The following is a 26203-nucleotide window of genomic DNA, read 5'->3' on the forward strand; positions in this document are numbered from 1 at the left end:
CCCATTCATTATCAATGGCGCAGCTCCAGGATTTGTCTCATATGGCACCAGGAAGTGAGTTATTGCTCCATTGCTTCTGGCTTTTGGAAGGTACTTTGTAATTTTATCTATCAAGACTGAGTTATCCATACTGCCGGCCTACATAGTTTTTTCTTCTACTTTTTATTTCTCCAGGTTATCATCCATACACCGCCGGAATACATGGGTGAATTCTGTTATAAAGTGGATTTGCCCTTACAATTCTTGCACAAAATGTGTCGATTTTTTTCTTGCTCAGGCATTTTCGCCTCGGGACACTTGTTAAAGAATGAACTCTCCCTAATAACCTGGGACTCGTCCGGATATTCTCACTAAAAGTGGGTCTGTCACCTATTTTGGGACCCGAACCACTGTTTGAGAAACCTAGTCCTGCTGTAATTTGGGAACCACTGCTTTACCCTGTTATTGCTAATGAAATGTGCTTTCCATCATAATCATATGGTGTTTGGATCTTAGTCTGTTTTATTTCAGCGTCGCCCCTTGAAGGTGTCAAGACCAGGCTGGAGTATCCAGAGTATCCATAATGCCTTGAGTCACTGTCAATACTGGAGTCAGGCAGTGTGTCAGTGCTGCTCCACGCCAATGGTGGGGACTACAGCATTATACCCGTACTTTCACACCGATTTAGTAATCACTGTAGATAACTTTAAAGTTCAAAGTTAGTTTGGAACTGCGGACACTGTAGTAGCCAGGCCGTGGGCAGATTTACAAACAGACATTTCCACGGTCCCACCGGCAAATAGGCTTCACTCTGAGCGGCTGTGCTGCCTTGACACACGGTTCCCCTGTGCAGAGGTTAACGGTACGCAAACCAAGCCCGAGGTCTGAAGGCCTCGACACCTACATTTCTATTAAAAAGGATTAAGAAACATCATCATAATTGAGGTAAGACATCTTTGTCGAGGTCTTTGGTTTTATGTATGCTTTTCATGCAACGGTAGAGACAGACCAGAAAGCATACATGGATATTATCTGACAAGTTAGCCTAGCGTTAGCTTTAGCTAGGTAGTAGCGTGCTAACCCTCGCTCCAAAAGCAGTACTTAGTGTATGATATTGAATGAGTGAAGTGTTAGCTAACGCAAGCTAGTAGCTAACGTTACCCAGCTAACGTTCTCCTTAAGTTATTGCTCATGGAAGAGAAAAGAAAGTGTCGGGAATTAAACATAATTCAATACTACTGATGAATAGGTGTTATGTTTGACTTATGGCCAGCAAACTTTACTCCAGTTAGCGTTATTTAGCCTCCCACCCTTTGCTATCCGCGGCAGCTGGCTTCTAGCATCGTTTCGTTAGCGTTACCACAGTTAACACAGATGAAACTTTTTACCCCCAGCTAACATTAGTTTAAGTTACCTATATGTTAATTAACCGGCCAACAGATGACTCCATTGGCAAAGGCTTGGGTAGAACACGAAATTAATACTTTTCATTCTGGTGCTTTCTTCTTTTCTGTCACGTGAACTCTGTTTCCTGACTGGCTTTGTATTGTATTCATTAGTATGTGCTGAAACCTTAGTTAAATCTGTGCAGTTGCACATGTCCCACAAGATACCTAGACTAGGAGATTGTCCAGTTCATTTGCTCCAGGCAGCATCCCCTCCTGCCCGTTTCATGATGTTTGTTTTGTTCCCTCAAGGTTTCAGCCTAGTTGCTCAGAGATGGCAGACAGTGCAGGGCTGCAGTTTGTCAGCCCCTATGCTTTTGAAGCCATGCAGAAGGTGGACGTGGTGCGCCTGGCTGCCCTAAGTGACCCAGAGCTGAGGCTGCTGCTGCCCTGCCTGGTGAGGATGGCTCTGTGTGCCCCGGCTGATCAGAGCCAGACCTGGGCCCAGGACAAGAAGCTCATCCTCCGCCTGCTCTCTGGAGTGGAAGCTGTCAACTCCATCGTAGCGCTGTTGTCCGTCGACTTCCATGCCTTGGAGCAGGATGCACGAAAGGAGCAGCAGCTCAGGTACACTTGGCTTATATATGACAGCATGACTAATTTCACAGTCTGGTTACTTGTAGATATAGGAGATGCTCTCTCTCTTCTGTTGATGAAGTCACATTATACATTGCCGTCTTTGTCAAGATACAAAGCGGTGATCCCCGGTTTCTACAATGGCCATTATTTTGGAGATACTTGTGATGGTATACATTGTATGGTATCTCTTCTGTCAGGCACAAGGCTGGTGGCTCTAATGGAGAGAGCATCCTGGTGTCTCAGCTCCAGCATGGCCTGACCCTGGAGTTTGAACACAGTGATCCCCTCAGGAGACTCCGCCTGACCCTCAGTGAACTGCTGGCTATCATGAACAAGGTGCAACCAAAGATTCCCACTTAATTCAGTGAATTATGGAAGATTTATAATATTCATAAACTTTGTTTATATAGTACTTTTTAAAATAGACTTTAAAAATCAAATAAACCATCAAATAAAAGCAAGCAGCACACTCATAAGATAAATAACAACAACAAGGAAATGGGGAGATATGATTTTGTTTGTTTTTATCAGCTAAAATCCGAGCTGCTGCATTTTGTATAAGCTGGAGATGTGAAAGAGACTTTTCATGCTAGAGTAGTCTAAATGTGAAGAAATAAAAGCATGAATTACTTTCTCCACATTACTGAATGATTAAAAATGGCTTAATTGTGGAAGTGGTTCTCAGATGAAAGAAGCGAGATTGCACAACTTTCTTCTGCTTGTTCATCAAAGCTCAAGTCCGTATCAAAAATTACTCCCAAATTTCTGGCAGCTGGCTTCACATTGACTGACAGATGATTTATTTCTCAATACTGCAAGTGTCCTACAGTACTTTCATCTTCACCAAATAAGATGATTTGATTGATCACATTGTTTCTTAGGTGGCAGACTCAAATGGAGAGTTTTTCTTGAAGTCCTCCGAACTCTTTGAAAGCCCTGTTTACTTGGAAGAGGTCGCAGATGTGCTCTGTATTCTACAAGCAGGTACCCAACTCACATCATGTTCTGAACAGTTTTTCTTAGAGGTGCCATGGGGGTGGGGATAATGCTGAATGCAATAGTTTTTGCACACAAGTGTGTAAAACTGTAGTCTGGGGCTCCATACCATTGTTGGCATTAACAGTTTGTGGTCAGAATTGGATCTACTGCATCTGTCCAGTATTACCTCTTCCTTCACAAGAGGGGAGAATATGGAGGATGTGAAGGTTTGCAACATGATACTTCACGTTGTTGAAGGCCAAAAATGAGGCTCAATTATGTGTCATAAGTTTCTGTAGCGATGTTGATGGTTGATGTAAGGAGTTAATCTAAACACTATGCTAGAAATTGATAAGAATGATCAAAATCACTCCAGAAACCTTTATGGACTGTTGAAAAGAATACTTGTCAAAAGTTGACTTGATTGTTTATAGGAACTGATCTTATACTGATCTTATGTACATATTGTTTGTAGAAAATTCCTGTTATATATGTTATATGTAATAACTTTACATCTCAATTGGATGTTTTGACAGTTGGATAGTGATATTTTTTCTATTAACTATATTTAAAAAAAAATGAGTTTGCACATAGATATACACCTAGCAATAAATGTAGACCTATATTAACCTTAATTAATGTTAACCTATATTAAACAGAAGACAACACTCTTAAAATAAAGAAAAAAATAGGTCATAAGAGAAGATACTGGGAATACTAGTAATTACAAAATAAAGAAATGGCAACAATATTACTAACACAAACTGAAATAATAAAAAGTAACAAAACCGAAATGAAAGGGATAAAACACCACAATTTTAGCTGATATTTTCCCAAGGCCAACCTGAAAAGGATTGATTTGATGCACATTCTCTCTTGCTATTGACATTAAATTGTTTCTGAGTATGTATTTGTTTTCTCTTTCCGTAGAGCTGCCTTCTTTGCTGCCCATTGTGGATGTGGCAGAGGCTTTGCTTCATGTCCGCAATGGTGATTGGTTTCTGTGTCTGCTGGTTGCCAATGTTCCTGACAGCTTCAATGAAGGTAATTCAGCCGTCTCACAAGGCCGCGCACGCTGTCAGCTGATAATAAGAGATAGAGTAGCTGGTTAATTGCCAGTACTAGCTTCATGTGGTTAGTAAGCTGATATACTGTGGCAGAAATAGGTCTTTACTTAACATAACGTAGGAGGCTGTGAAAGCCTCACTATAATTACAGGCAGACAATTATTGACTTGCCATTCCATGTTTTCTGACTCAATTTAGCTGTTTCCCTTCTAATTCTAGCCATGCTCCTGGCCCAGGGGTATATGTATTCGTCTTTGATTGATGATGAACATTATTGTCTTGCTCTGGCCCATAGAGAGTGCTCTGTGTGCTTTGAGAGACACATTATAAGGAAATGCCCGCTGTCTCCAGTGCCTCTTTATCACACAGAGGGTCAGAGCTGAGTCAATAGCTTATTTGTGTGTGTTACATAGCGGCCGACATCAGGGAATCCTTTTGGATTTGTTATTGGAAAAGATCTTGTTTTATTGAATTGAAAGTGAAATGAATTGATTTTAGGGTGAAGTGCTGGAAATGGCTCTGTCTAGAAGCATCAAGGTCTGTCATGTTAAACATGAGCTGGTAACTAGGTCTAACTCCACTGGCTCTTTTATGGCATATTATCCAGAAGTGGCGGAGATGGAAACTAATATCATTTCAGTGCATGTCATAGTCTCAGCCAACCATAAACATTTTGCCTCTTAAACTGTCAACTGTGGTGAAGTACAGGCAAAATGAGATGTGGCTTTGGAAATGCTGTCTTCTGACGGCTGTTAAATCTTATTTACCGGCAAATAAATGAGTCATGATGCTACGGTTTAGGGTATTTATGGACCAACATGACTGGGCCATGACATTAAAGATATGATGCACTTTCACCAATTGTCAATGTGGTACAGAAAAGCAGGAAACCCTCAGGCAAGGATTACATTATAAAAACAAGCATGACGTAAAAGATAGAAAAAATGCAGTGATTATATGGGCCATGGGTTCTTACATTGTTCAGTGAGCAGGTTGTTTACAGAGTGGCCTTATTTCCACTGTAACATCCCTTTATTTTTATAATAACCAGTTTAGAAGTTAAAGCTGCAATTTGTAAATTTCAAGGAAATGTAAAAATCCAGAGGATGTTTTTTGGGGGAATATGTTGCCTAACTATCATCTTCTGGCTATATCATACTTTACAAATGAATATCCATATTACACCATTAACATAGTTTCATAGTAAATACCTTCTAAACAAGCTAGCAAAGTATAAGTTGTGCAATAATCATAAGCTTCATGCATCTGGGAGAAAGAGCTATGAGCTGCAAGCTGCATTTTTGGTGTCCGACCCAAATGCCAGATTTAGTGCTCACTGTAGCAGGGTGAAATAGAGTTTCTTTGATGAAGTGCTTTTCACAGTGGAGCTTCAATTGTCATCCTCTCTCAATTTACAACAGCGTTTTAGAGCTATTCCAATGCTTAAATTCATGGAAACTGCAGCTTTAATATTTAAGTACATTCTCTTAAGCCAACAGTCATTCATTAAATGTACTTAACTAAAGTGTGCCTGTCTGCAGTTTGCAGGGGTCTGATCAAGAATGGAGAGCGTCAGGATGAGGAGAGCGTGGGCGGTCGCCGCAGAACTGAAGCCCTGAGGCAGCTGTGTCAGATGAATCCTTCTCAGGCCCTCAACATCAGAGCTATGGTGGTCAGTCACACTATTAATATCATCACAGGGCTCCAAACTAAGGCCAGCCTCCCACTTAATGCAGAACTCCCTGAAGTTCATTAATTTCAGATGAGAGAATCCATCACCGCTGCTACATTACGTTGCAGATGCATTGTGATGCAGCTGTTACAAGCTTTGGAGTTATCCACTGAATTCTACTGAATTTATTCACATTGATTATGCATGCGTAAATGCAAATTAATGTTGTATATGATCTACTGATAGCCAAGCCTTGTTGTTTTCCTGTGTATCCCCAGGTGGAGGAGTGCCACCTGCCCGGCCTGGGTGTGGCTCTGACTCTGGACTATAAACCAGATACAGCAGATGAGGCGGTCAGTCCTCTAGTGTCTTATGTTAGTGGCCTACTGCTGGGCACCAACGGCAAAGTGCGAACCTGGTTCAGCATGTTCATTCGAAACGGACAACAGGTGGGGGCCTGGGTTCACTTTGCATTGCATTCAATATTAACTGTTACTCCATCTATTTACTGAAAAATGTGAGCTATTGCAGCCAAGGACAGAGACGGCATTCACTCTCTCGCCCTTGTCATGCGCACACAAATACTTTTTGTTTGTACATTTACATGCACACAGTAAACTCCAGCCTGGGCCTTTAGTTGCATGTCATCCCTGATCTTTCCTGTCTTTGTCAACTATTGAATAAAGGCAGAAATGCTCAAAAAAATCTTTAAAAACAAAACACTTCCATCTGACTGTCATCCAGTTTTAAGCTAACTTTTGAAATGCCACAAAAAAATAAAATGCGAATCACGTATCTTTCCATCAGCTGGCATTTCTGGGAGGTCGTGGAGGGCAGATATTTTACAGTCAGCCCTTGACTGCAAATGTCATCATTTATTTGACAAATGCGTTCTATTTATTGCATGTATGTATTGGATTTTTTTATTGACAATAAACCCTTCTGCCTCAAGTGAGTGCAAAAGCCTCCCTGCAATGTTGAAGCAATGTTATGAAATTTGCCATTTCCATTCAGCTTTTCTAATTCACTACATCATAATTTGCATATAAGCGCTTGGATGGAAACAACAGCAATTGACTCATTTCTCTCCCTCCATGTCTCTCTGCCTTGCCAGCGTAAGAGAGAAAGCAGCTCGGTGCTGTGGCAGATGCGCAGGCAGCTGCTGCTGGAGCTGGTGGCCATTCTGCCACGCTCACGCAGCACCCACGGGCTCAACGACAGCGACATGGAGGAGGAGGGCGGTTCAGGATACTCCGGCCTCAGAGAGGAGCATGTGGTGAAGGCCAGCGCCCTGCTCCGACTGTACTGCGCCCTCATGGGCATCGCCGGCCTCAGGTAGATAAAAGAGGTTACAGCAGACCTCCTGCCAGGCGGTCAGACCTTTTGGAATACAGTATTTGTTGTAGTGTGTTGATGTGTGGTATAATATACCATGGTGTTGTCATCTAAAAGTGGTAATCCTGAATTGTTGTGACCATAAATTTGGGGTGTAATTAGATTCTTTAAGAGGTTGATTTTGAGATTTAAAAATACATGTTTGTTTTACTCCAGTATTTAACAAATATGACAAATCTTGATGTTTTATTGCTTGAGGGTACATTAAAAACTTGTTAGTCCACAGACTTTGTATCAAAAGCCCTGTCACTCAATTTGTAAATGTGTCTTGGCCTGAGAAACATTTCACTAGGGTGAACTTTGATTTCTTAATGTTTTTGGATTTCTTAACTATAAACTGTCCTTGTTTCAGAGTATTCTCTCAATGAAGTGCTTAAATCAAAACCCAACTTTTAAAGTGTTGATGTAACCCCAAAGCTAAAAGGAAAATTGCATTTGGTTATGTTTGGATGACAAAACAGGCCTCTAAGAGCATAGATGGACCAGGGACAAAAATGGTAGCAAACACAAAAGTGAATGTGCTCAATGTATTTCCTCCCCCATCCACCTCCAGGCCTACAGATGAGGAGGCAGAGCAGCTCCTCCAGCTGATGACAAGCCGGCCTCCAGCCACTCCTGCCGGCGTTCGCTTTGTCTCGCTGTCCTTCTGCAAGCTGCTGGCCTTCCCCACTCTGGTCAGGTACATAATCCCTGGCCTTGTTTAACTGCTGCTGTTAGAAGCCTTTGTCTTACTCTCAAAACACAATTTTGGTTTGTTTCACAGCCCCTATTCAACTAACAGGTGGTCCCGTGGTCTTGAGGTTTGATTTCCTGCCAATGCAGGCTTCCTGCCAAGACTCTGTCTGCATCCTTTGGCATCTAATGTTGTCCTATGCTATATGGAGTGTGAATATTATCTTCTGTGTGTGTGTGTGTGTGTGTCCAGCACCCCGGAGCAGGAGCAGCTGATGGTCATGTGGCTCAGCTGGATGATCAAAGAGGAGGAATATTTTGAGAGGTGAGGAGAAGCTCTCCATATATTCATGATAATGACAACAGGCATTATTGTATCATTAGTCTTGACTGTGCCATATGATTGTCAGAGGCAGTAATACAGTGACATTATATAATCGTAACCTGTGGTACACAAGAATAAATTTAGTATGTCCAGAAAGCAGTACCTCTCTCAAGATTACTATATGATAAATCTGTGCTTAGTGTGCAGTTTGCATGGAGACACATGATGTTGTGCTGCTCCTGTGAACACTGGCAGGTCTAACTAGTGTACCAACTTCAGAAGTTGTTTTAAAATCATTAAACACTTGGCCAATAAGGTATTGACTATCCATAATGTATCAATGTGAATAGAACTCTAAAACAATAATGTAATAACATTCATGCTGATATGTAATGACTTATTTCATTGTTCGCTTATTACATTATTGAATAGGTAACATTTTGTAAAGCAACATCAGCCAATATAGCAATACATCTTTACATTTTATAAATGTATTTAGCACATTAAGTATAATCTAAGTGATGCTGACAGTCACATTCAGTTGGACAAAGCTCCTCTCCTCTAGCTTAATTCATTATTAATAGAGTATTGTTGGCACTTTCAGCCGTATTCAATTTGCTAAGGTTTTGACTGTTAGTGTCAAACATGACAAAAAAATAATTTCTTCTGTCTAGTATTTAGCATTGTGTTACTGTCCTCCCTACATTTCTTATTATTATAGGATTCAGAGACACTGATCTTTTCTACGGTTGCATTCATTGTAAGCTGCTCTGGTTGAGCACACCAGCTAAAGACTTTAATTGAAACTGTTTGACCAAACAAGGTAGAGGGACAGAAGCAGGAATACTCAGGCTAAGAAGGAGAAAAGGAGTAGAGGGGATTCATTTGTAAAGTTGGGAGCCTGGGATGCCCCACCACTCTGCTGACCCATGGGAAAAAGACAGAGATGATGTCAAGACAACAAACATTCACTCTGATAAGTTTTTGTTTGAAGTTAATAAGGTCTTTGTGAAATATGAATTATCACTGCAGCAGTTCAGTCTCCTGTGTGTGTGTGTGTGTGTGTGTGTGTGTGTGTGTGTGTGTGTGTGTGTGTGTGTGTGTGTGTGTGTGTGTGTGTGTGTGTGTGTGTGTGTGTGTGTGTGTGTGTGTGTGTGACTTTAGTCCATAAATCATAAGTTATCACTCCATCAGTGGAGGGACTAAGTGAGTGTCGGGGGGACCATAGGGATACTGGGCTGGTAGAGAAAGCTGTATGTGTGTGTGTGTGTGTGGGTTGATGCGACTAGCATAATCAGTTTATTAAAATTCTGTCCTGTAAGATGCAGGATTAACGACAAGTCTAAATCTCTTTTCTCTCTTGCCTTGCATGTATATGTGTGTCCTCCTCCTTCCAGTGCTGCGGGCGTATCTGCTTCTTTTGGAGAGATGCTATTACTGGTTGCCATGTATTTCCATAGCAACCAGCTCAGCTCCATTATTGAGTTGGTGTGCTCCACTTTGGGGATGAAGGTAAGGTGGAGGGTGGGAGGGAGGCAGCGATCAATACATCAGTCTGGCTGACCAGCTACTGGCCCCACTCCTCCACTGCAGCAATGGCACATAAAGAGTATATCACTGATGAAACACTTGCAGCATACACATATCTACAAATACACTCCATACCCTGTAGCCAATTTGCTATTTTATTACTTATTAAGTGTACTATTGTTTCCTGCCTCTGTGCTAAGTAGTTTTCCTGTCTCAGTGTATTTTCCACTAAGATGTGTAATGTAATTGGATTTAGAGCCTGTTTGTTTCTACCCCCAGGGCAATCCTATCAATTCAATGTTGTGCCTGCCATGTAGAATTTCTCTTATGAAATATGAAAGGAGGGAATTACTAAATGCCAGCGCTATTGCCTGCAGGTTGTTTTCACTCACAGTAAACCTACCACTGTTGATGTTCTTGATCTTTCTTTGCCGATGTTGTTCTCTCTACAGATTGCCATCAAGCCCAGCTCTCTTAGCAAAATGAAGACCATCTTCACACAAGAAATCTTTACTGAACAGGTACATAGACTACAACTGTCCAACTGTATGGGCTTTTATTCTCATCAACATAGTCTTTTACCTTTTTTTTTTTTCATTTTCATCAAGAGCCAAATTCAGGGATGTAACGCATCACTCCTTGTAGCTACTGAAAATGTCATAATTTGTCAAAATGTAATTAAATGTCCCTCTAAATGGTTTCAATATGTAATGAACATGTTAATGTAATAACTTTTTTTTGGTTAATATAATATAATGTAACATTATTACATTATCCATAACCAATGACTAACATCAAGTAAAAATATGTATCAATCAATTAAAAATATGTATCTTTATAAAGTAATAATTGCGGATTAATGTAGTAATGTGATGTTATAAGTTTATCCAGGAATTTATTACATTTATAGGTTTTATAAAAAAATTGTCCCATTTAGAGGGACATTTTATTACATTATGACAAGTTATTACATTATCTGGCAATTACATTATCATTTGCTATGCACTACCAAACGTGTTGTACAGCATTTCATTTTCTACAAATCATGTCTGCTATTTATGGAGCAATATCTAATTAAAAGGAAGTAAAAGCAATATTACTATTACTACTATTATTGAAAATTTAGCTTCAAGGAATTTCCACATCTTGGCTGCAAATTTTCATTCAAGTCCCCTAAGCCTCTTGTTTGAAAATGAGTTTCACATGACATCACACGATGGGAGAATGCACTTCATCTGTTAGTTTGCAGGAACTGCTGCCATACAGTGATGTATGACGATCTTTCTGATCACAAGGCACCACATGCACTGACATTCTGTACTAAAGCACGTTGTTGTATACCGTAAGCAATGTTTCCATGTATGTACTATATGTAATATGCTATAAGCTATGTTTGCTCACACTTCAGTTGCTAATGTCAACTAGCAAGCCAAGTAGCCTAACGTCATAGAAGAGATGAAGGCAGCTGGTCAACTAGGGAGCCAGAGAAATGAAATCACATTCAAAGAAAATGATAATTATGTTTGTACATCATCTCCACAAATGCACCGTGGGACTGTACAGAATCTATAGTTGTTTCTCCATTATCCAGTGTTGCTGTATTGATGCCATTGTGTGCGTTTCTGTTGTGTCCTCCAGGTGGTTACAGCCCATGCGGTGAGGGTTGCAGTGACCAACAACCTGAGCGCCAACATCACAGGCTTCCTGCCCATTCACTGTATCTACCAGCTGCTACGTAGCCGAGCCTTCACCAAGCACAAGGTCTCTATCAAGGTAGGAGAACTGCACTGGATGCCTGATCACTGGTTTCTGGGTGATACTTAGGCCTGTTGTCTTCCTACACAGTTGTTTGAATGTCCCTGACTGTATCCACAGGACACATTATAGTAACCCAAGCTCCAGTTAAAAGAACATCGCCAATTTATTTTATGGAGCATGAAATAAAATGCCGTTAATCTGCACTGCTTTATTATTACAGACTAACTGATCCAGGTCTAGGGGGCATAGTGTTTAAAACGTACTTACTCTGTATTAAGCCCTAAGGAGTATTTATTGTACACATTAGGAAAAATGAGAAGCCACCAAGCATCACATTTATACTTAAAGGTATAATCTGTAGTTACAGTATGGTGCCCAACACACAGAACTATTGTCACCCAATTGCTGACTTTATTTACTTATTATTTATTTAGTGATGTTTTTGATTATTTTTTTACATGGACTGTATGTGGCAGTTAAACATGAGTTTTACATGTATTCTGATGTTGTAAAAATGTTGCTTACATATAATGCTGGTAAACAATGGAGGATAACAAACCTGTATTTTGACTTATGATGATGTCAAGGTCCAACAAACATAAAGAATGGACAATGAAAATAAGTGAATATACAGTATTACAAAATTTATATCTGTTTTAAAAATTAATTTTGCCCTCTGGTGTTGTCCTTGTGTGCATGTTGTAGGATTGGATCTACCGCCAGCTGTGTGAGACCACCACCCCCATCCACACCCAGCTGCTCCCCCTTATTGACGCCTACATCAACTCCATCCTCACCCCGGCCTCCAAGGCCAACCCCGAGGCCACCAACCAGCCTATCACCGAGCAGGAGATCCTCAACGTCTTCCAGAGCTCCGCTGGGGTGAGTCAGCCCGAGGGCTTCACACAGGAGGGCAAAAGGTTAAAGGAAAAAATCCACCCGTAAACACTGTTAAACAGCTGTTGGTGATGTACCTTGCATTTCTAGGCCCATTTTGTTGTTTGTTTCGAGATATTCCAGTGCAGCTACAATAGAGTTTAATAGCAGAGTAACAGTATCAAAGAGCAAGGGCTTCTTTCTAGACTCACCGTTTTGCACCAGTGTTCACCAATCATATAGGGAGAAATCCATCGTAGAAGAGGCAGAGATACCAATTTCTCCACTGACAGTAGCCTCAATAGACCAGAATGCAATGCAGCGATTGCTAGCACTATCATCACTCTCTCCACCACACGTATAACCCACAGCTGAATGCAACTAGTTCACACCTGTTCTCCGGGGGTTGTCAAAAGTCATTCTGGAAAGTGGTTACACAATTTTTTTTTTTTTTTACAACACTTCATCACAAAGTAACTCCTGGAATGCATTGGGCATCATAGATTGCTGATATCTAACAGTGTAAGAGTATTTGAGGGTGGATTTTTCCAGGAAAGTAACCAGGAATGGTACATCAATCTGTTGTATTGGTATTTTGCATTTGGTATCTTCATAACTAACAGTGCAGAAATATTAATATTTCAATGCATAGCCCTTCCTGGTCTGCAGCCAGATGTATGACTTGAGTCATTCAGTTTTTTTTCGAATTGCCATAAATTGTGAAATGGAAATCAATAACATGCAGTAAAGTCCACAATCCAAACACTGCAGCAAAAAATTCGACAGGGGGCTAGTCTGTGTCATGGTATAGTCCATCCTTCCCTTTGGTAGCCCTTAACGGCAAGCTGCCTTTAATATCATAACTTCCTGTAAGTCGGACTCTCTGCTTCCCCTGGCATACTTTATCTAATTATGATATATATCAGCAACACTGTATTGATTTTCTCCATCCACCTCATTCTTTTAGTTGCTTGTAATCTTTAGAGCAAGTGCTTCTTTGTTGCTAGCAGGGTTTAAGAGTTATGGATTATGTGTACTGTAATCAAATTACAAACAATGGTAACTGTCTGTTACAGTACTGTAAAATCCATAGTAATCACATTACGGATAATTGTGGCAGTGAATTAATCTATCTGGTCTCTGATTACTTGTTGGATTTTCTGAAACATGTCCAAAGACATGGTATTTAGGTATTTAGATTGTAAAATTATCACTACAAACATAATTGTGCATAACATGACAATTGGTTAATAACAGCTATAGTTGATGGCATTCTTCAAGTTAGAGTTGGTGTAAATTGGTTTAAATTGTTTTAACTGAAGATTCAATGGATTGGTAATCCATAGTCATTAAAATTCGTAGTATTGCGTTTGAGCGTTCCAGTGGATTATATTTCTGATGACGATGTGGAGTCCTGTTGCGCTGCCTGACCTGTAGCTGTTTTTCTCTTCTCTCTCTCCCTCTGTTGGCTAGCAGGGGGAGGGCGGTCGAGGCGGACGCCTGCGCTACACCATCACCACCCAGCTCCTCATCCTCTACTACATCCTCTCCTATGAGGAGAACCTCTTGGCTAGCACAAAGCAACTGGGTACGTACAAGGCAATGACTGAGTCCCGTACCACACAGCGCTGTGCCTGGCTTCCCTCTGTGCTGTTGGCTGGTTTTCTTTCCTTTACATTTCTTATTTTCTCTTTTCTTTTCCACCCTCTCTGAAGCGCATCCATTGTCTTCTCCTCCACTGAAGGATGTATTCTATGTTTGAGATGGAGAGAGTTTGTCAGGGAGCCAGATGAGGAAAGGCAACTTTTGTCCTCTGTTAAGCTGTAGGAAATGCGCTCACTGTGGATGTGGAGTGATTCATCCTTTTCTCTCTCGGCACTGACTGTTGGCTCTTTGTCAGCCCTCCATTTATTCTCTATGGAGCAGCCAAGTACAATGGCTGCAGGAGCTAAGCTAACTAGGACAGCTGTAGGTTAGATTGAGCATTAGCAGTTAGCCTAGTCAGTGTTTATTCTCTCCCATGATGAGCTCTCCTCTTGCCCTTCATTAGGCCAGATTTATGTGAGTGTTTATGCCCATCTCTTTAATTGCTGTGTTTACCCAAGTGCTCCCGCAGCCTTCAAGGAAGGAGTAATGATGCCCATCAGCAGTGGTAATGAACCCACGTCAATGAAAAATCACCTCCGCTCCTCCACCCGTTGGCACAGGGGTTTTAGCATCCTTCCACAGCCAAATAAAACACTTATGCTCCATCCTCTCCTCTTCTCGCTTTATGTTCTCACCTTTTTGATTACTCCTTTCATTCCTTATCCTCCTGTTTTCTCTGCATCACTCACCTCTTTGACCTCTCTCTCCCTTTTTCTTTTTCAGCCTTGATGCAGAAGAAGCCAAAGTCCTACTCAGCAGCCCTGATGGACCAGATCCCCATTAAGTACCTAGTCACTCAGGCCCAGGGACTACAGCAGGAGCTTGGAGGTGAGCGTTTACCATCGGTTCCATCCCTAAATACACTAGTTTAATAATATATGGTATTATATGCACTGGAGCATTTCGGTTACATGGCAAGATTATAGCTGTAACCCAAACTACATCTCACTGTGCCGTAAACATCATCACACTCCACCTCAGAAATGGGTTGGTTGGATGTGCTCACGAAGCGTCTTCCCTCCATATTTCCTCCATATCTCCCTCCCATCCTTCCTTCCTTTATAAACCTGCCTTCTTTTTCTTCCTTCCTTCTCTGCTCTCCCTCACTCTGACTCCTCTCTCTCCCTTCTCCCTCTTCCCCCCTCTGTCTCTCTTTCCCCAACCACATTTCCCCTTTTCCTGGGCTGTAATCAGGAACCTAAATGAGCTGTCATCCCCCAATGGAAATGAATGAGAGTTGTGTGCCCAAAAAACACGAAATCCTGAAAATAACAAACAAACAGACAAATCATCCCTCGGCTCTCTTTTCCGGTCCCCAGGTCTGCACTCGGCCCTGCTGAGGCTGCTGGCCACCAACTACCCCCACCTCTGTCTGGTGGAGGACTGGGTGTGTGAGGAGGAGGTGACTGGCACCCTGCCCCTGCTGAGGAGGATGATGCTCACCAGCAACACCTGCAGATACACCCAGAGCCAGCTCCACCAGGGTGAGGAGAGTGGGAGGAAGGGGGGAGGGAGATTGGAGAAATGGGTTTGGGGGAAGGGGTTTGGGATAGTGGTTCTGAATTCTATCTCCCATGCCTTTCTTCTAAGATTGCCTGATTTTCAGAAGTTTGAGAATATAATAATATTTACAAAGTTTACAAAGTCCTTTAACAATCAAATAAAGGCAAATATAAAGAATATAAACAAGGCGGCACCACATGATTTAAAAAATTGAGGGTAAAAAACTGTAGTATAACAATAGTAAAACAATACAATTGGATAAAAGACATCACATAAAAGCAAGTCTATAACGAGGCAACAGTAAATGCATCGCCCCCCCACAAATTGTGCAGTCCAACTCTCAGCCAATCAATAAGAAATATGCCACCTTGTTTTGACCTGTAATTGTAGCGCCTCCCCCTCTGGAAAGTCAATGTAATTTTAAAAATTGGATCTATGGTGGCTGAAATACCATGCGTGGTTCATGGGTAGCGCTGCCCCTTGGGCCAATCAATGTCATTTTTTAAAATGCCAAAATCCATAGACCTCTTCCGATTTAATCGTTTGGGTACAAAAATATTTTTTTATGTTTTAAATGGTGAATCCAGAAAGATCTCATTGGTAACCAGCGAGTAATGATAACCTAGGAGTCAGGGTTGTGCAGGTAAGCGAGATGTAGAGTCACTAGTCTTGAGTAGGACATGGGATGCTAGCATTATAGTATAAGACGTTTACAGTGGGAAGCCTTTATCCCACTATAATCTTTACTCCATGGTTAATCCTTTGGGGTGTAGAGGATTATGCTGTAATTGGGGTCTAATTCTTCGATAGAGATCCATGATAAAATGTGACAGTGTAACAGTTGATCAGTGTCTCACACCGCTGTGCACGTTAATGCATCTGAGCCTATGCAAATTTGTGTTTTTGTATGCACCCATGCACCTATGCACACTTATGTTGTTTTTATGCATTCACAAGTGTGTTTCAAGGCTCTCTCTACAAGAATAGGGTAAATATGTCTTGGTGCTGGGAAGCAAGCAGGGGTTTCGTTCTAGTGATACCAGCATGCACAACACACACCAGTGTTGTTGTTAATCTTGACCTTTCAAGTGGACAACTCAGTCTCCAGGCATTTAAAGAAAAGTCTATGAAGTATTTCTGGCTCTCTTTTAATTCTCTAGATCTACTACACATCTCTCCTTTGATACACACTTTAGTGAGATAACTCGAAAGTTGAAATTCACTCTCCAAGTCAAGCTCCAGTTTACTGCTTTAAGTCTGTGCTATAGAGGCACACACCACATCCAGGTATTTGTGGGGTACAGTTAACTGGCTTACGATGCTACAAGTCCTCCTTCATGGCTGTTAGTATTGTGAAGTTACCAGCTATGTATTTTCGAATGATCATGGCATCAGGGCATGCCAAAAATAACACATTTTAGTTTAGGTTTAGGTACTTTGACAATCGAAAACATGTGTCTGCTTAGGTTGGTTATGAGAAATGTGGCCCTTGCAGGCATGTGGTTACATTCACCCCACCCAAACCCCTTCCCTACTGTGTGCATTTACAGCTCAGATCAGTGAATGAACCAACACAAGCGCTCCACAGCTCTAGACTATTAAGACGTTACTCAACCATTTATTCCTCCAGCCTTCCAGAAGTTACCGTCCAGCAGTCCCAGGCTGATGCGGATCCTGGAGCACCTAACGCTGCTGTCACCCGGAGACCTGATCCCGTACTCTGAGGCCCTGACGGCCAGCATGGGTCTGCTGCTGGAGCCCGCTGTGCCTCGCCGCATACTGCAGACCCTCAACAAGCTCTGGATGGGCCTCAACACTGTAATGCCCCGCAGGTACATGCGCTGACATGCCTAGATGTTCTGGACGCAGGCCAGAGGCACCTGTGTCAAAAGTGCCGCTGTTCTGTGGCTGCAAATGGGAACTGCTGAATGCCTCTATCAGGGTGTCTGCAGGTCCTGGAAAATGTCTGAAAATGATTTAAATCATATTATCTAAAGTCAAGGCTTTAAATGGTTACAGTTAAATATAGCATTTTAAGTCTTAAATCCAGTTTTAGAAGTGTTGCGCTGTTTTGCCGGTGAGAAATCAGCCCAGTCACACAGACCTATATTTTTGTCTACAGCTTGTTTTTTGCATTTATTTCAGTTGCAACATTGCAATATTTCATTGACTGGTGTTAAATAGGTCTTAAAAAGTCTTAAATGTAACTTGATGAAATAGACACCCTGTTTATTTCTTTACTGAATTTCTTTGATCAACTACATTATTCCTCCCTATGCTGTGGACAGTTCAGTTTGTATTATTGAACATTCATTACTGCCCACTTAACAGCCTGAAACAAGAGAGGAGACTTTGTCCTATCCTCTAATCTGTGATTAACAAACGTTCTGCACCAGTGAGAAAAGTTAGAACAACTGACTGTGGGAGCACCCGGGCAGATTTTTTTTGGTTTGTGGATATGGTATGTTTCCTGCTTCAGTGCTTTATTAGCATAGCTACAAATTAATGGCATAATTTGGGTGTTATGACTCAAACATACACTGAGTCCACAAAATCAGTCATGGGACTTCCAAACTATCTTGACTCCACTGATTGGAGCATTGGTTCTCTGTTATTTTTAGCTTTGGGAGAGTGTTGCTCATCTTTACAAATATTGATTCAAGGGGCCTTGGCCCAAGGAAAACATAAATATGAATTCATAAATTAAGTGATATTCCCCTTTTAAGCTGCTTGTTAGCTTGATTATTGTATGTTTTTCAGTGAAAGGTTAACAGTAGTACTTGACTTGATGTCGTCTCCCCTAAGGCTGTGTAAAGTTGCTATGAGACTCAGTAAATGGATTAAAGGAAGACCTATGGAGCACAGTTGTTGCCCTTGACCCCAGGCTGCTTGCTCAATGATTATTGTGTGAATAGATCAGAGGTATCGAGCCAGGCCACTCCGTAAGCCTGCCTGAACTCTCTGGACATAAGAGGGTGACCCTCACTCTGCCCCAAGGCCCACAGGAGCACAGTTACTAAAGCTCGGAGCACACATCCTATCGATCCAGAAAGGGAAAAAGAGAAAGGGGTCTGTAACAAGAACAGCTCAGGGCAGGAAAACTGAGGGAGACTCTCCATGGGGGAGGTGTAAGAGATTGTTGTCTCCCACCCCTCCCTCTCTCTCTCTCCTTCTCCTGGTATTGAATGTTGTGGAGGGCCAGAGGCGGGGGCTCTGCTGAGTCTGGGAGCAGGGCAGCAGTGTCAAGTCTCACACAGATCCACTGATTCATGTCAGTGTGCAGGCTGCAGGAGGGCGTGCAGCTCCAAGTGTACCCTGCTGCTTATAATTTACCATTGGTCTGATAAGAGAGATTGAAGGTGAAATGCCGCCACAGGAGTTTTCTGCGGGTAACTGAATTATTGAAGTAATTAAACCACTCCTGAAGTAGGTTGTATAATATTCCAAAATACTAAAAATCCATTTTGGGGGGAAAAAAAACCTTTCAAAATCTCTAAAATGTAGTGGATTCACTCGATATAAGCATTATCATTTTGTCAGCCAAAGACTATACCTGTTATCCTTTTAAAGATCTTTTTTATTACTAAATAAGCTTTTTTTTCTCAAATGTAGGACATTTCATTTTGAAATGAAACTAATCCTGAGTGGGATATGTGTGAAAGTTTCAACTCATGCATCTGTGTTGCAGGTTGTGGGTGATGACCGTAAACGCCCTCCAACCTTCAGCTAAGCTCCTCGGGCAGCAGAAGTACAGTCAGAACGACCTGATGGTGGATCCTCTCATTGTGCTGCGCTGTGACCAGAGAGTATACAGGTAACTAAGATGGTTAAAGGGAAAAGTCAGGATTATGGGACTTATTAAGTTTGTCTTATTTACTGATGATGCTGATTGCTGCGGAGAACACTGACACGCGATAAGGTAGAAACGTACTGGAAGCATCAGACGTGTGCATTTTCAAACGCGACAATTGTTTTCAATGTCTCAGCGCATACTAGCCCCATAACACTTGTCTTTTGTTTTTTTCTGGAACCAGAGTTAGTCTGTTTTGAGACAAAAGGACATTATCCACATAGTTAATCATGGTTTTCTTGTTGAGAAGTAGGCTACAGCAAGCCAAGGCACGGATGAGGAAAGGCACTCACTAGCTAGTAGCATACAACTGTCAAAGTTGTGGACAGAATATGGGCACTATATTGTCTAGCTAGTCCCCAAATATACGAAGCAGACTGTAGAGCAGACCATGCAACAGAAAATATGATAAAGAAACACTACCCATTGTGTAGAAATGCAGGTGCCAGTACTGCTGATGCTTCAAATCCGCCACCTGCAGTGTGCCATGAAGCGTCAAATTAGGAGTGAGAAGTGACGCACTTCAATTATCACTTCCAATGCGTTTGGGCCTTTGCAGTTGTGGTTTGAAGCGGACCGTCATTGTTGTTGGCTTCTTGTTGCTTGCATGGCTCCGCAGGAGGAGTTAAGATATAACGGAAAAGGTAATAAGCCACTTACAAGTTGTACTCACCATTACTGAGAGCAGAGTGGCACTGTTTGTGTGTGGATGTTGAGAGTGAGGATTCCTTTGGAAGCGTATTTATATTGATTATCTACTAATTTAACTTCAAATAAACTTGTCTGTATCATGAAATGTGTGATTGCACCCTAACATATGACTATGTGTTTTTTACAGATGTCCTCCTATGATGGACATTGTCCTTCACATGCTGAACGGCTACCTGCTGGCCTCCAAAGCCTACCTGCACTGCCACCTGAAGGAGACGGCCGACTTTGACCGGCAGACCCAGACCGTCTCAAACCTGGGCCTGCCTGGACAGCCGGATACACCTGAGGTCACGAGGGAGGAGCTGAAGAACGCCCTTCTGTCTGCACAGGTGGATACATCAACTACTGTACACTCACTAACACACATTCACACACCACACTGTCTCCCTCACATATGCAAACTCTCTTATCTCACTCTCTCACATATGCAAACACTCTTATCTCACTCTCTTAAGAATGACTCTTATTTGGATATTTATATTATGGTATGTTGGAAGGGTGGGGGCATGCCAGCTAAATGAATATTAAGGAGAAACAGTTGATTCAAAATTAGATGAAACTTTAATGAAACATTAAGGATCCCTGTGGGGAAGGTTTTCACCAAATAGTGACGAAAGGATACAGTAAAGAAAGATGTAATATAAACAGAGTTCACGTAATATAGAGTATAAACAAGAATACAGCAAATGGGGTTAATTTAAACATACTGTAAGTAACCAACAATTTCAACACTAGAAAATGTTTAGTAGAATTTATGAATGCAAAGTATGGAGAACAGCATTATTAGGGTGTGAGAGATAACGGCAGTAGAACTTACTGAGATAAAATATGAATGCAGAATATGTATAAGAAAATACACAAAAAATACGTAATATGTGTAGACTTGACCTTCCATATGCAGCCATGGTAACCATCTATTTCTCCATGTGACCTCAGGACAGTGCAGCGGTCCAGATCCTCCTGGAGGTGTGCCTGCCCACCTCCGAGGAGCAGCAGCTAGGGGCCAACACCGAGAGCCTGCTGCGGAGCATGAGGGGCCCCCCGCCGGGGAAAGCCAAGCCGGGGTGCGCGGGGCCGGGGGCCAGGAGGGGCGGCGAGGAGGCCGAGCCAGAGGCAGGCCTGCTCAGCGACCTCCGGGAGGTGCAATGTCTCATCTGCTGCCTGCTGCATCAGATGTTCATCGCCGACCCCAACATCGCCAAGCTGGTCCACTTCCAGGTGATACACGCTGGGCAAGAGATGCAGCGGGCAGCACACTTGATATTTCTTCTTTTACTGAGATAGTGGGAAGGCTGGGAGGGTTGCAGATTAGGGGAAAGAGAGAGAGAGATGTAGGATTGAATCTTAGGCCAGCAGGGGAACATGTCGTTCTTGATGTTGTGACATTTTTACATAACTAGATTTTCTTCCTTCCAAATAACAGCTTTTTGCCATCTAGAAAGTAATGTTTTCATGTGTATACCGTTATTGTGTGAATAGTCCAGTGGATAGTGCCATCTTGCTGAATATACTTTCTAGTCAGTAGGTCGAAAAGAGCCAAGTCATGTTGACCCCATTAGTCATCACATTCTGTCAGAGCGTTAGTAGTAAGTGACTACAGCATTACCAGAAGTAGCAGACGGCCATATGGTAGACATCATCAAACCAATCCTCCCTCTCTGTCACACTAATCCACCCTTGTCCACGCTGCCAAGCAAAAGCTGCCTGTGTGTGTGTGTGTGTGTGTGTGTGAGCGTGCATGTATGTTGAAGATAAAAGAGCACTGGTGCGTGTAAACGACTGCTCCATCAAATCTACTACTTATCCCAAACTTATCATCCCACTCTTTTATTCTAAGTGTCTTATTTCCTGTTCTCTCTCCCTCTGTCAGGGTTACCCTCAAGCTCTGCTGCCTCTCACCGTGGCAGGCATCCCCTCCATCCATATCTGTCTGGACTTCATCCCAGAGCTGCTGGCCCAGCCCCAGCTGGAGAAGCAGGTGAGGCCTCCCTCCCCCTCTCCCCTTCTCCTCTTCTCCTTTTCTCGGCTGGCTTCGAATCCTAGAGCTGCCCTGGGCTTGTGCCAGCGCCTTTCTACACTGTCATTTTTTAAAGCGGCTCTATTGGGTGCACTCTACTCTTTGAGAGTTTGCATATTTACTGAAAGTCAAGTAAAAAATGATTGTCTTCAACTGTTTTGCATTTGTGTGTCCCCACAGATCTTTGCCATCCAGTTGCTGTCGTACCTGTGTACCCAGTACGCCCTGCCCAAGTCCCTCAGCGTGGCCCGGCTGGCCATCAGCGTCATGGGCACCCTGCTCACAGGTCAGCTAGCAGCTCTTGACGTCTTTGCACTTCACATTTCACACACTTATGCTTGTTGTCTTGGCCTCCTGTACCCCCCAATCCACTTCTTTTTATCTATTTTTTTGTGTGCATCATTGCATTTGACACTCGCAGACTATCTATATGCATCCTTGTCCAATGTACAGTATACTTTTGTGTATGTCGACACTCCCTCTTTCTCCCTCTATATTAGGCTGCCACCTTCTGGCTGCTGGCTGTTAGTGCAACATTTTATTTCTCCATTACACAAGGGTACAGCCTGTACCAGCCTCCCTGCTGCTATATTTAGTGTTTACGTAGTTCTCATGTGTATGAGTGTGTGTGTGTCCTTGTTTTAGTGCTGACTCGTGCCAAGCGTTTCTCCTTCTTCATGCCCACCCTGCCATGCCTGGTGGCCTTCTGCCAGGCCTTCCCTCCACTCTACGATGATGTAGCAGCCCTGCTGGTACAGGTGGGACAGGTTTGTGCCTCCGACGTGGCAACCAAGGCCAGGGACATTGACCCTCTCATTGCCCGTAAGTATTGGTACCCCTATTAGTCATATTAGTTGTATTAGTCATATGTCTAGTGTAATAGCAAATTGTTATTTGAGTGGCCTGATAATGGCTTGTCTAATCCATAGGCAACAATTTTGACCAATACCAAAGGTCAGATGTAACTATCCCTTGTGCTCAATTAGTGATCCATGATCATACAGCAAGTGTGATCTACTGTTATTAACATCCCATACATATACACAATAGATACGTTTCAATAAGGACGTCAAAAAACATCAAGAAACATAAAATGGAAAAGAAAATATAAGGATAAGTAGAAATCTTTCTCTGTGCCAATACATAGTGACAAATAAGCAGCAATAATATGCTGCAATTGAGCACATGTAATGTGAACCAGCATCATAAAAAAATATAAATATATGCATTATATATAAACATGGGTATGTGAAGAAAACAGTGTCAACTCAGATGTGAGTTGTAAAAAAAAAAAAAAAAATGTAAACAAACATGTCAAATATAGACAACATGAAGATAATGATGTACAGAATGTGTGAATTCCTAGCTGTCCACCTTATCACACAATCTGGATGGAGGTACCGTATGTACAGAAAAAGTGACAATGTGCAAGGCTTAAGTGCATTGTTGTCTGCTCTCATTTTCACCATCATGATTAGTACATATTTAGAAAGGTGAAAGATGGCATATGTTCAGGAATATGATATGTACTGACTCCTATGTAGAGAATATACATTATACATAAAAAAAACAAAACATGGAACAGTAAAGAATTCAGTGTGGAACAGTATGGAGGTAAGTCATGTAAATGTATGAGCAGTTGATCTCCAGTGGTTTAACTCTGCATCTCCTCCCTCAGGACTGCAGTATCTGAAGGAGAAGCCGCAGGAGGTGCTGGCTCCAGGAGGAGGCTCCTCCAAGCTGAGCTTACCCCAGAGGACAGCAGAGGAGCTGGGGGGAGCCGACCCCGACGTCCAGCTCTGCTACCGCGTAGAGGCCACCTTCATGGACATCATCGGCTCCAGCCTCCATGGACTATAGACCAAACACACACACACACACTGGGGAGGGAGGGCAGGGACTGGACTTAAACCAACAACTCTTAAGCACCGCCTCTGAAACACATTCACACTCCCGGAAGGGCTACTGTCAACACGTATCCGTTCATCTCACAACGGATGGAGTCAGGCTGTCGTCACCTTTGTCAAGGGCTTTCAGATTATGTCAGGCCGAGGGTTTATTCTCATGATATTTATATACATGATGTTGCATGTCCTTTCTAGCCTGTTCAGTCTGGACTGGGGCAAGTACTGAAAGACATTCTCTATCATCAGCCTTCTTTGTTTCACACACCGGTGCATTGTAAATATATCATGATGTGCAAGTTATTTAGGAATTGTATGTCTTTGTATGCATTGTCAGTTTGTAGAGATTGAACATTTTTAAATGGGTCTGTTTTCTTGACCGCTGTATACATATTTTTCTAAGCTGCAAGTGTTGTTACCTTTTTGTCAGCGATTTTAAAAAAAGATTTGGTTTCCTTGAAATATGTAGAGCTTTTGTACTGTATTTGTTTGTAATAAAACAAAGAAAACGTTTGAATGAAGAGGTTTATTTTGCACAACAGGAAAGATTTGTGGTGGATTTCCAGTGGTTTTCACTTTGTTGGACTAGATTTCAGTCATTATTTGATGAAGTGTGTCTGGGCTGTGTATTCCACTAGTTAGAGGTGTAGTGACAGACATCTGCTGGTTTGGCTCCGAGTCATATTTAAGATTTACTTCCCTTTGTGTTCTTCTAAACCGCTCTGGTCTTACCTCTGTGGCTTAGCAACTTATTACACACATCTGTCTCTATTACATTTACCAGGAGGGGGTGTTTGTTTTGACACACTGAACATTCACCATGAATATAACTGATAGTTCACTTGTCTGACTGCCTCTGAGACAGCTAACAGCTTATGTAAGTGTGTATATACTTAAACTCTTTATACAAGTGTGTATTTTTGGTAGCAAGCCAAAGGATTTTCTGTAGTGCCAGATACTTTCACTTTTTTGGTACTTTAACATTATGGTTCATTAATTAGCAATTTTTTAATTATATGATATTTAATTAACATTACTTCACTATTAATTATTTACATTGATGGATAAATGCATAAATAAATACTGATAACCAAATCAGGAGCTGACATGTTAACTGACAGTTTAGTTTTTAAGTTCCTGACTGCTGTATCAATCAGTAATTTGTATCACACTGATGCATGAATATATAATGAATGAAATGGGAATTAGCAGGTTAACTAACCTGGGACCAATTAAAAGGAAATTGCACCATAAACAGAATTCATATATTTTTCTTATGATCTTGGACATTTAATTTATTAGCATGAACAAGTCTCCCAAAGCTGGAAGTAAGACAACAACGTCCTAATGATGTCAAGAGACAAATCCTGATACCCCTGGATTAACAGTATAAGACACTGACTGTGACAGCAGGTGATTTTATGGGGATACAGGCACCTTATCTGCTTCATATCTGTTAGCATTGCCGTCACAAAGCTGATTTAGAGGTAAAAGCTCAAGCCAGTATGTTTGATCCCATAAATCTCTCCCACTTCACAAGCTCCAACCTCTCAGAATCACTTTATTGATGAGGTTAGTGAATTTTAGTGCTACCTTAAGGTGCGGCCCTAGCGACAAAAGGTACAACTCTCCCTTATTTTCTGAGAGTGTGGATGGGAATATGTTTCAGACCAGCTTGGCTTGTATGTAGCAGGGCGATGTTGGCCCAAGGCTGTTGAGACTGTTCATGCTGCCTCCTGTAGCGCTTCAAAGGCATGCTGTGCCCAAAGCAAGGTGCTGCTCAAAGCAAGAACAAACAAAAGGTCATTCAACAACCAAAAATGAAACAGATAAAAGGGGTTAAAGTTCTTGGTGGTTCAGTCCTAAATGGACAAAGAAACTGGTACACAAACAACTATAAAGTGGGGCAACACTGAAGCCCCGGCCAGGAGGCTTGCAGTAGTGTTTACCATCAGAATCACAGTCACAGATACTGTAAAAATATCCGCAGCAAAACACAAAGCAAAACTGAATGCTATAGGAGGATAAAGTATAGAAAGCTGACTTTTTCAGCAGCCTCTTATGGCATCCTGCACTGTGACTGTGAGCATCCATAACACAGGAGAGAACTGTTAGGTACTGAATGACAAATTTATGCACAATGCTGTGGACTACAGTTAATAAATTCTACATCTAATCCTCATCTCAGCAAACAATTGTTGTGATCGTAAGTGTTTTGTAGTGTTTATAATAATCACTTTTACTTACTGACTTTTCTATAGGAATCCCATGATCACAGATATGGATCTCTGTAAC

The 26203-nt window shown here is 41.9% G+C and overlaps 1 protein-coding gene across 2 annotated transcripts; it reads left to right on the forward strand.

Moving 5' to 3' along the window:
* Positions 1–620: 620 nt before the first annotated feature.
* Positions 621–24386, forward strand: ints2 (integrator complex subunit 2). Of its 2 annotated transcripts, none has more exons than XM_071898330.2 (25): positions 621–924; positions 1677–1991; positions 2201–2339; positions 2885–2987; positions 3912–4025; positions 5590–5720; positions 5999–6169; positions 6835–7055; positions 7669–7794; positions 8041–8112; positions 9510–9624; positions 10095–10163; positions 11281–11415; positions 12106–12282; positions 13750–13864; positions 14647–14751; positions 15243–15407; positions 17057–17258; positions 19115–19240; positions 20115–20316; positions 20924–21205; positions 21858–21965; positions 22185–22290; positions 22650–22826; positions 23683–24386. In XM_071898330.2, exons 2-25 carry the CDS (start codon positions 1699–1701, stop codon positions 23862–23864), a joined length of 3636 nt encoding a protein of 1211 aa, XP_071754431.1. In that variant the 5' UTR covers positions 621–924; positions 1677–1698; the 3' UTR covers positions 23865–24386. The 2 variants fall into 2 exon arrangements, with proteins under 2 accessions (XP_071754431.1, XP_071754432.1); XM_071898331.2 differs by having other exon boundaries at positions 13753–13864.
* The last annotated feature ends 1817 nt before the right edge of the window (positions 24387–26203 follow it).

Source organism: Centroberyx gerrardi, chromosome 11, assembly GCF_048128805.1.
Source record: "Centroberyx gerrardi isolate f3 chromosome 11, fCenGer3.hap1.cur.20231027, whole genome shotgun sequence".
Taxonomy (NCBI): Eukaryota; Metazoa; Chordata; class Actinopteri; order Beryciformes; family Berycidae; genus Centroberyx; species Centroberyx gerrardi.

Coding starts and splice junctions, on each gene's coding strand:
- ints2 (XM_071898330.2), top strand. CDS start 1,699: ATGGCAGACAGTGCAGGGCTGCAGTTTGTCAGCCCCTATGCTTTTGAA. Junction 2,340..2,884: donor TGCTGGCTATCATGAACAAG/GTGCAACCAAAG, acceptor ATTGTTTCTTAG/GTGGCAGACTCAAATGGAGA. Junction 15,408..17,056: donor CCAGAGCCAGCTCCACCAGG/GTGAGGAGAGTG, acceptor TTATTCCTCCAG/CCTTCCAGAAGTTACCGTCC.